The following is an 11,489-nucleotide window of genomic DNA, read 5'->3' on the forward strand; positions in this document are numbered from 1 at the left end:
TTCCCTTCTTTCCCAAACTTTCCCTTCAATTCCGCTCCAACAATATATACCACCAAACAAGTGAAGTATGCAAAATTCAAAGAATTTGAGGTTTCTATAACCCAATTTTCAACAGAATTCCAATTTCAATCATCAAATAAACCTAGAATTCACAATGTACAGATAAAGAAGTACCTATACAAGCACCCAAAGGCCAGGTTATCGCGGTCACCCCGAGAATCTGAGTAATAATCCTTAGAGGGTTTGGAATCGGAATTAGCCCAAGCACGAACACCAGACTTTCTACCACCATATGCAAACGGCTCGAACTCACCAGCTCCTCCTTCATTCTCGCTCCTCCGCTTCTTTTTCGACTTCTTCCTCTTCTTCCCTGAGTAACCTCTCTCCCCCTTGTCGGATTCCGAAGATTCCAGAATCTGGTACGAGGTGGAAGACAGCTTAGAAGCTTCTGGGGGTGCTGATTCTCTCATTTCTTCGTCATCGTCGTCGTCTTTGATGATGCGAGATTGAAGCGAGACGACGGTGTCGTTGATGACGGAGAGGTCGGCGGTGAAGCTGGAACTGCTTAGCCATTGAGGAGTTGTGGCGGCGGCGACGGTGGTGGTGCCCGAAGTTATGGGGAAGAGAGAGCATCCAGCGACGGTTGGGTCGGCTTGGAGAGCAAATGGATTATTTGGTGACATAGATGATTCGTCCTCCATTTCTGCAAAAGCCCGAAGCTCGACTAAGTTTTTTTTGGTAAAAATAAAAGAGTACAATACTCATCCAATAGTGCAGTGACTAAAATACCTTATGTTTACTAAAATACCTTTATGTTTACTAAAATACCTTTATGTTTATCCCATTTAGCATGGGTGTTACTAAATGCAGAAAATAATATCTTTGTGTAAAATGTAAAATGACACAATTACCCAAAAGGAAAAGAAACTCACAGTTTTCATCTCAACGCTTTGCTATTATAATAAGTCAATCCACCATTGTTTGGTGAGGTAAAAATGCAAACTCGTAAGATCGGAGATTTAGAGCTGCACGAATTGAAAGAAGAGGACAAAAAGAAAAGAAAAAAAGTTGGGGAGAAAGAGACCCAAATTGTGAAACTAAGCTCTACAATTTATCGGATGTCGTATTCATAGCGGTCGAAGAAATCAAGCTACATACGGGCCACTGGCTAAGGTGTTCATCGCGGAAGAGTGAAAAAACAGTCCTTGGAAAACTCCAATAGCCTCTTCGTACCTCATTCTTGTTGCGTTTGATATATAGCCAGCTTGGTTGTTTGTAAATTGGAAAAAATTACGGAGTGCAATTTGACCAACCATCTTAATCTTCGATACATTAATTAGAGCTTTATTTTAAGAATTTGGTTTCTTCCTCCATAACGAGGTTTAACCAATTATCTTATTAAAATATTAGAGATAATTGAATTTTGTAAAAATGGAAGGTGAACCGTATATTTTGGGAGATGAGGAAGGAGCGGGTAAGCCTGGTAAACGAAAAAGGTTTTCCTTTTCTTGTTTTTTAAATATAAAAATCAGGGGTATAATCGACTTTTCAAGTTTTGCATAAAGAAAATATTTTCTGCATTTAGAAACTATGTTTAGCATTTGTGCCATCTTGCTCATCTGTTGCCACGTCGCTTGTTGGGCTGCCTTAACCCCCTCTGTCTTTTTTTAATTCTTTTCTCTCTCCCTTGCCTCTCCTTCCTCTTCTTCCTTTTCTCTCTCAAGATTTGTTGCCATTTCGCATGGCGTCGGCGCGTCCCCGCCGTTTTTCACCGGTAAAAATCTATCGGATCTCTCTCCCTTGCCTCTCCTCCCCCTTCATCCTTTTCTCTCTCAGGATTCGTTGCCATCTCCCATGGCGTCGTTGCGTCCCCGCTGTTTTTACCGGAAAAAATCTATCGGAGATGTGGAAGGGATGAATTGAGCCACAAAGCGTACAACATCATGCAAAAGGTTCCAGTTCATTTCATTCCACATTTCTGGGAGATTTTTCCCCGGGTTTTGGCGTGTTCGTTTCCAACATCGCTATGATCTCTGGATCTTGGTGCGTTGCTCTTCCGTTCTTTCTGGTGTTTCACTATGTATGATCTGACATGGTAGTTTCCCCTGAGTTCCTTTATTGATTGAACATGTGTCCTTGTTTTTTCTGTCCTAAGATCTCCCCAAATTGTTCCAGATCTGGATTATGGGTTGGCATATTTGAATTTTACAATTACCTGAGTTCATTAGTCTTTTCCAGATTTGTTTGCTTTAGTTACTGATATTATTACATTTTTTGTGTTTTCCAGATCTGTTTCCTTTAGCAACACCAAGTTGTAGTCAAGTGCTTGATTCAGTTATGGTTTTTTTGTAATTGTCATTGTTGTTTTTTTTGTGTGTTCTTAGCAAACCCATTCATTAGAAAAGGGGGAAACAATTTACTTTGTTAGTTGTAGATAATTATGGGGCATATTATTTCCCTAAATAAATGAATAAATTTATTGCCATTTAGAAAAGGGGGAAACAATTTACTTTGTTAGTTGTAGATAATTATGGGCCATATTATTTCCCTAAATAAATTAATAAATCCAGTGGCATTCTATGAATAAAAAAATCTCATAGTCACTGTTTTGATAGTATAAAATATAATATAACTTGAGGCAATGTTCGGTTTCAATCCCGAGTTAATTCTGCTTGGGTTAATGTTCGGTTTCAATTTGAGGTGAATGGTCATTTAAATGCTCGTTTTCAATTTTAAATGCTCGGTTTCAATTCGAGGCGAATGGTCATTTAAATGCTCGTTTTCAATTGTAGATGCTCAGTTTCAATTTGAGGTGAATGGTCATTTAAATGCTCGGTTTCAATTTTAAATAAATAAACGTCAAACTATTAATGCTCGTGTTTGTTTTTGTATTGTTGTTATGAAAGTACGCTTTTTTCTAAGCTTTTACACCTTATTTTGTTGTGTTTTGAGGATATGAATACGTGGTGTACATTGGAGGGAATTGGTGCACATTGGAGGAAATTGGAGGCGGTATGAGGGCTATGTTGGAGGCGGTATGAGGGCTATGTTGTAGGCCTCAATTGATGAGCAAGTATACTGTTTGTAACAGTGTTTGCTGGACAGGTACTATTCTTGGCCCTCTTCTTGATGGTTATTAGTTTTAAATTAAAACAAATATACTTCTTTATTCTTTTTGGCCTTTTTTTTGTCTGTAGTTGTATATGCTCAGTCGCAATGTGCTTAAGCCCTTTAGTTTTTGTGTAATACCCAATATTTTATAATTTTGTAAAATATATTTTGTAGTAAAAATATAATTATATCCGTTTTTACTTAGTCTCTTTTAATATTTTTGGAAAGTTTAAAAACGCTATTTTAAATTTAATAGGACTCTTATAATAAAGCATTATATATATTCCGTTAACCCTAATATTATTTTCTAGAAAATCTATTATGCAGTCTTTAGTTTTTATTTTTGTGTTTTGCCGTTTTCATAGTTCCCTTCCCTTGTGCAGTTGTGCGTGAGATGAACCATCAACATCAAATTCATTCTTATTCACCAAATCAACCTTAATTCTATTTCTTTATCCCAATCATCATATATCTTCTTCATTATTATTTTTGTTGCACCGCATCATGATCTAAGAAGGAATTTTATAACTCCGTATTCGTATCAGGGTATTTTTCCCGTAAGGTAATCACGTCTTTCCCTTTCAAATGCTAGTTTATAGGTAGTATTAGCTATTTGTAATTAAGCGTTGATGTATCAACATATAAAGTACTTGTTGCTAATGTGTGTTTATATTTGTTCATGTCATTTATATTCATAGTTATGATACTGGCGTGTAATTGATTTGTGTGGCTTTCCTTTTGCTCTATTTATTGTTAATCGTATTGCAAGATTGTATATTAATTAGTTAATAGTAGTAACAAATTTATGTTATTCTCGTAGATTAAATTGGCATATGGTTATACAATTGATTTATTAGTAAGATTTTGGTGTCTATATTAGATAATACAATACTGGTATTAATATCGAGGTTGATCGTATCATATTATGGGAGTGATCGATAAATATATTGGGTACTAGTTTCATATATTGCAGTAGAGGTGTGAGATTATTATAGAATGAGTTACTCCGTATATAATTTTGGGATTTTGTGCCATTATTGATAAGTTTATTTTGAAACCCATTGTGGGTATATTGAGCAGATTAAGAGAAGATTGATAAATTATTATATTTTTGGTCTAAGGCTCAATGTTATAGATCTTAGTCCTTGGCATGTTGGTAAGGAGATGATAACCATTAGTAGAGGAGCAAGATACAATCTTTATTTTTCTTAATATCTCCAAAAGTGGGATTTGGTCCAAAAGTGGCCTTGACTCAGAGAGTCTTTCTAGTAGCTATTGAGAGTTTCAAGTTTTTATACTTGTTGGCTTATTTATTCAAATTACCCATGTCCAAGGCTAGGTATAAAACAAAGAGCAATTATGGCACCTATCGGTTTAAGTAAGTTTACTAGAGGAAGGATCATATCAATATATTTGAGGTTCAGATGAAGAGAAGATTTATAGTTTCCATAGAGTATAGAGTTAGTACGTTTTATCTTTAGGGTCATACTTGAAATGTAGTTTCATACTACATTATTTACATGAGACTTTATTATTCTATACTAGTATGTTTTTGTTTGTAACAGGTGATTACTCAGCTTTTTGCTGACTTGTGTGTTTATTTGTTATGTGTGTTTGCTGCCATGTCTTTTTCTTATGGTGGCCCTGCGACGATCCTTTTGGAATATGTCCTCTATGGTGAGTAGTCAAGATTGACTGGAGCATTGATCGTGAAGGATAAGTTGCAAGTTGAAGGAGCTCAAGTATTATCGTTTAGTTTTTTATGATAGTTTAATATTTTTCAGTTGTACAGTTGTAAATAGATCACCTAGTACTCGAGTTTTAATAGTTTGAGTTTTGTGAACCTTAACACTTGAAAATGTAGTCAGGTGTGGCGGTGATACCTCCGATTTAGGTGTAACCTTCCGCATATTTTTATAAAGTCTATCTATTTCTTATTTATTTCTAGTTAGTATATCGGGGGTGTTACATTTTGTACTTTTTTACACCTCCCTCTCTTAATTTTTATATTTTAGTTTTGGATTTTTATATATATATGGGTTCTTTTGCTCTTGGTTCATTAGGTATTTTCCCTCTTCTGCTTTTTAGCTCACACCAGAAAGGTATTCTCTCCTCTTGTTTTTTAGCTTACCCACTTTAGTTGGGTGTTTGTGAACTCAAATTCTCTACATATAATGATATGATACCTAATGATATGTTTCCTATGGACATTGTTTCACCCATTGCATATAATCATATAATTAATGTTGGCATCCCGTTAAGACTTATTGGTTGGATGTGATTTGCCGTATTCTTGTGTACATGTTCTCGAAAGCATAAGATGAGTATGTTGTTTATGAAGCCCATGGTTCTGTTGTTTGTTTGCTGGTCGTGTTAAATTTTAACTATTGGATTTGCTATTTGGTGTACGTTTGGAGCCATATCTGTGGTCTGTTATGAGCTAAACATTAATGTTGTGTCTTTGAGTGCTAGCAATACTGATTCAAACGGTTAGATCATTGGGGTGTTGTATGTTGCTGTGGTAGGGATTATAACTCACACATATATAAATGTTTCCAGATTTTCGGCCTAGGGTCTGGACTATATGCAAGGAATCGTGTCTTCTATTTGTATGTTTTGTGTTACGTGTGTTATATTTACATTTATAATTTTATTCTCTTTTTTGTTGGCTAGAATCAGTTAATTAAGAGATGTTGTTTTTTGGATTTTGAGAATATTCTGGAGTGCAAGCTTTGTTTACTAAGAACTTTTCTATTATTTGGATGAAATTCATTTAAGGTGGTTTAATGAGTAATGGCCATCTGTGTTTTAATTCACAAGTTGTCTCAAATTTCTGCTGGTGTTATTAATAATTAAGGCTTTTAATAAGTTAAGTTCTCGTTTGTGGCTTAAGAATTTGGATTGAGAACTTGTTCTTAGGAGCCGACTATTCTTTTGTTAGAGAAAAGTTGCAGACCTTAAATCTGGAGAAGTGATTGTTGTTGATTTTTTATATCTGTTGAAATATATGGCACGCCCAAGTAATTTCGGAGGCATACTACAAGAAATTTATGTTCTCTGTTGAAATATATGGCACACCCAAGTCTTCGATGCCCTACTTGATTGTGTTTGCTTCCCCTTTCAGAGTGTGTTGTTTGTGGCTACGAAGGTTGTTCTGTTCCATCTGCTACCAACTGTCACAAGGTACCGCTTTGATCTCCTGCCTTAATTGAATTGTGTCTTGCCCTGCATCATTTTGTTGCTTCAGTTTCAGTATCTTGTTTTCATTTAGTGTTCTGGTTGTTTTATTCCGTGTGTTGTTTATGGATGTGGGTCTGCTTTTACTTCTTAGTGCAAAGTTGTCATTTAGGCTTGTTGTAACTACCGTGTAAGTGGCGCTGTGAGGGGGTCGAAAAAGCGCGAGGCTAATGCGTGACCTGTCCCTCGTGGGTGTGACGATTCTTTTTATTCAATCAAGTGTAATTGGATTTCCTGTGAGTATACACCCAATCGACTAGTAATATAGGAGTCGCCATTCAGTTTTTAACGACAATGAGAAAAACTGACAAAACCCGGTTATCGTGACATAAAGGGAGTGCAATTATGTTTGACCACGACGGCCGTAGGTTCCGTTGTGATCCCTGGTGTGGGGATCTCTCAATATACACCCGCAAGGTAGAGATTGAGGGTTCGGGGGACTGTAACTACCGAGAGGAGTAATTCGCTCGTCGATAACTCCAGAGGCAGGATATCCTTACTAGCTCAGCATAAATAATTGAAGGGACATGCGTTAATATTAAACTAATCTGAATTGATTTTAGCAATATGCAACATATAATACTAATTCGATCGTGATTATCTGATTTAAATAACATTAAGGGACCTAGCAAGATAATCCGATTTCCCAAAAATATTATATTTGTTAGGCGTGACAGAACAATCATATTAGGTTAGTTTAACAGTTCATAAAAAGGGCGAGGAAAACGGTTAAATCATCGAAAAGGGACACATTACGACGCACCCTTGAGAGGTGCGTCAGGGTTCTCAGAAAACTAACCACTTTGACTTTGCTATTTCTCCTTTTTATTTAACGAATCTCGATTATGGGACAGGATACGTTATGTTCGATTTATGGATCGATTGCGACAGAACGCGTGAACAGTTTCGCAGCGAGAGGCTTAGGCTAAGGGGTTTAGAGTCAATACTCAGAATATATTATGTGTTGTTGTGTGTTGTTTCACGTCGAAACTAGGGGCCTATTTATAGGGAAGAGTTCGTGGAAAGATAGAATTGCAGAGTTCTAATCCGCAAAGAATTAGGAAAAGAAACGTACCCAGGTATTTTCAGCGCCCAGGCCTGGGCGCCGAAGATTTCGGCGCCCAGAGCCAGGCGTTGAAAATAGGGTCTGGGCAGTTTTTTGTTTAGTCAAATTCGGATTCTAAAATCCGTAGAGTTTGAGATTAATTTGAGTCTTTTAGCGCGTATCAATTTGTGACGGAATGCGTCTGGGCCCGTTACGAACTCTAGGCTCGTTAGGATTTAAATTAATACGTAACTCTTATTTCCGAACCCTATTAGGAATAGGATTCTCGCGGTTTTCTATCTCATTTAGGATTTATGTTGGAATGCAACACCTAATTCTGACAGGTTTCTATCTTTTATGATTTTGCCACTTTTAGAAGCTACCTTTTACGGCAATTACTATTTTTAGCAGGTTTCCATAAATAGCAGGTTTCGGGTGAAATGAACTGGGGAATCGAGATTCGTTTATTTTATAGGAGATGCGTTGTCAAGTGGAGTTTTTATGCTTTCATCATCGAACCTTTCCCTTGCGGGAATGGGGACAAAAGTAGGTGTCGACAGTTAGCCCCCACTTTGACTGAGTCTTGGAGTAAGACGATGGTCAAAGTATTAGACGGAGTGCGTCACACAAGCCATGATGTATCTGACCTGTTTTGCGAGGGTCTCACGAGCCCCCGAGTGATAACATTTGACTTAAGGGTCATCACTTGAAGTGTCGACATATTCCTCACGTGTCATTGGGATTTGTCAACTGATAGTATAGAAACTTCCTCACTTTGTCATTGGAAGGATCTAAAGATGCGTAGAAACTCCCTCACTTTGTCATTGGGAGTAACTACAGATGTTTTCGAAATTAAAGCTGTAAAGTGTAATTGGGCCTGGCCAAGCCCAATCACGAGGTAAAACGTTTTTAAAGATTCTCATTTTCAAGGTTAGCTAAACGAGAAAACCCCCTTGTTTTTATAGGAAGTAAAACGAAGGAAAATCCAGTAAAAGTTATCGCTGCAGCGACTAAGGACCTGCGCTGTTAGTGACGCAGACCCCGCCCGCTGAAGGTGAGCGAGCCTGTCCTCTGAGGGGGACCCCCCCGTCCGATAGAAGTGGACGAATCTGTTTGATGTTTTTGAAAATAAGGATCTACGCGGATTGTGACGTAGACCCCGCCCGCTGAAGGTGGCGAACCTTGTCCGCTGAGGGTGGACACCCCGTCCGCTGAAGTGGACGAATCTGTTTGAAATTTTTTGAAAATAAGGACCTACGCGGTTTGTGACGTAGACCCCGCCCGCTGAAGGTGGCGAACCTTGTCCGCTGAGGGTGGACACCCCGTCCGCTGAAGTGGACGAATCTGTTTTGAAATTTTATTTTGTTTTATTTTTTTGAAAATAAGGACCTACGTGGTTTGCGCCGTAGACCCCGCCGGCTGAAGATGGCGAGCCTATTTTAAATTTGAAGACTTTTTTGAAAACTGAGGACCTGCGCGGCTAGTGGCGCAGACCCCGCCCGCTGAGGGTGGGCGAGCCCATTTTGAATTTCTTATTTTGCCTATGGAGAAGGGCTTTTGTGATTACGACCTGTTGGTGGGTCGTAATATTTCCTGATTAGATGTGTCCTATAAGTGGGTCCACATTGTGTATATTTTTGTTTAACAATATTTTTTGAGATATCCAAACACGTTATGGTGCGTGCCGCAGTCTGGGAATGTGATTTTGATTGCACGCTTTTTGTTGGAGTCCACTTTTCGTGAGCCCCCAAGTGTTGGGGCTCGGTGGTCGTTTTTCGCGTCTTGTAATCATGTTTGGGGTCACGCTCGTATGTGCGAGCGACCTCCTATAGTAGTGTGCTATTTTAGTGAAGCCGTGGAGTGCGACTTTAGCTTTCAGGCGACATCCGGTTTTGGCTTGGCCCGGATTATCCCTTTGACAGACAGACATTTTCTATTTGGAAAACCAATGACTTGACGACACATATTTTTGGTGTTTCGAAGAATGACCATGATATTTAACTTGCTTTTTATTTTTTGAAAAGTGTACATGAGCGTTTTATGAGATGAGTCTAAGTTTCGACCAAGTTTCACTGTTATTATTTTTTTTGCTTATTTGGGAGCTAAAGGTGCTTTGGACTTGATCTTACTTGCAATAAGGCCTCGTGTTTTAGCAACACGGTCTTAAGTCCTTTCCCGTTCCGTGTTTTTGTGAAATCTGGGCCTTAGGCTGCATTTTCAGCGCCCAAGCTCAGGCGCTAAAAATTTCGGCGCCTAGAGGTGGGCGCTGAAAGTTCTTTCCTGGTAATATTTGATTTTCGGATTTCTAAACACGTTTCCGAATGGGATCAGGATGTTTATTGGGTGCGTTCAGCTATATATAGGGGCTAGGTACGTCCTTATTTTCCATCACTCTCAAATTCTTTCTCTCTTTTTTGCCGTGCTCTAATTTATTTACTGCTTTTGCCATGTCGACCCCTACTTTCTCACTCCAACGGACTGTTAGGCGTTGGCTACGAGCCCTTACTCCCACAGAAAAAGCTTTGTTAAAAGAATACCACTTAGAGGCACTTTTAGGCTTACAACAAATTAATATTGATTATAGTTTTCTGCATGCTGCCCTAAACTTTTGGGACTCCGATCATCATGTTTTTTCCTTTCGGGGCAATGAAATATGTCCTTTGCCTGATGAATTTGCTGGGATCCTTGGTTATCCTACTAATGCTACTCCTGTTACCCCTGGCACTATTGAAGAGGGTAAAACAACCATAAGGGCTTTCCTAGGGCTAGATGATAACATGTTTGCTGAGATTGTTGTAGATGATAAGGTTAATTTGCCAAAACTTGTAAAACATCACTTTAGGCCTAGTAAAAATATGACCGAACAAAAATTGAACATTCGAGCCCTTGTATTTTGATTGTTAAACCATTACTTGCTGTCGAATAATAATGGTGAGTTCGGTGACATAAGGTTGATCCCCTTGATTAGCCAGATGGGAAGTTGCTATTCTATTATGCCGTTAGTTGTTGCGGAGACTTTGCTGAGTGCGGATGAGCTGAAGAAGGATGCCAAATCCGAAATTTTTAAGGGAAGCCCCCTATTACTGCAGGTAATCTATTTTTTCTTTGCGCGCACATACGCCTATTTTTATATATTTCTTTTGCCTGGGGCTGAGTTTCAGCGCCCAGGGCTGGGCGCTGGAATATTCGGCGCCTGGTCCTGGGCGTTGAAACTGCGCCCCAGGAGCCCCTTTTTTCTCTTTTCATTCTTTTGATTCGATCGTACCTGTTTTTGCAGATTTGGCTTGCGGAACGGCTTAGACTTTTGGAAGCTCCTGCCGATCCTAAACATTATCGCCCTATAGATTTGGGTAACCGAAAATACTTGCACCAAGGCCAGGACGAGGCCGAATGGACCTCCTTTTTTACTTATGGCATTTGTTCTATTAAGTGGGTGGTACCATGGTGGGGTTTGACTACTATGACAGGGGGGTCTGATGTATCAGTTTATATTTCTTTGTTGGGGCTATCTTGTCCCATTTATATTTTCCCTTACCGAGTCATGCGTCAATATGGTTTAAGGCAGACTATCCCCTTTTCTGATACGGTACCACCTAAGGTAGCGACCTTTGCTCAAACACGGGTCTTAGCGTGGGCTAGGTATTATGATGGTCTCCCGCGTTGGGCTGTAGCTACAAATGGGTTTGTGGGTCTTTCTGAAAACTATAAGTTGTGGATGAGTTCCGATGACAAGGATATGAGGACCGAGGCTCGTAATGGGGAGCCGGCCGAGCTTTTGATACCTCGTATTCGTGTTAAGTATGAGGGTCCTGATTCTGCCAGACCTCGTACCTATAGCTTTAAGACTGTGAAAGCTCGTCCTGATCGAAAGCGAAAGGAAGTTCTTCCCCGTTCCAGTGTCAGGCCTAAAAAGGTGCCTAACATGAAGGGACCTGCTATTGTTAAAAGAAATGCAAGCTCTCGCAGAGATCGTCGCCGGAACAATGTATGGGTTAGGAAGGCTCAGCCGCCTGTAGAAACAATGGCTAGTCCGATTGATGGTAGTAATCCTTCTCCCACCACTGTTTGTGCCCTTGAGGCTGAGCGGGCTATAACT

The 11,489-nt window shown here is 39.3% G+C and overlaps 1 protein-coding gene across 2 annotated transcripts in view; it reads right to left on the minus strand.

The window, feature by feature from the left end:
* LOC110800734 (uncharacterized) overlaps window positions 1–769 on the minus strand; it is a 29,112-nt gene extending 28,343 nt beyond the window's left edge. The window contains exon 1 of one of the 2 annotated variants that reach the window (XR_002536740.2): window positions 175–767. Coding sequence is in view for 1 of the 2 variants with exons in the window: in XM_022006047.2 (XP_021861739.1) it covers window positions 175–701 (527 nt within the window). In the remaining variant the exon portion in view is untranslated. Of the gene's footprint in view, window positions 1–174 lie in introns of both variants that reach the window. The other variant, XM_022006047.2, reaches the window with a different exon arrangement.
* Between the last annotated feature and the right edge of the window lie 10,720 nt (window positions 770–11,489).

The sequence above is a fragment of the Spinacia oleracea genome, chromosome 2 (assembly GCF_020520425.1).
Source record: "Spinacia oleracea cultivar Varoflay chromosome 2, BTI_SOV_V1, whole genome shotgun sequence".
NCBI lineage: Eukaryota > Viridiplantae > Streptophyta > Magnoliopsida > Caryophyllales > Amaranthaceae > Spinacia > Spinacia oleracea.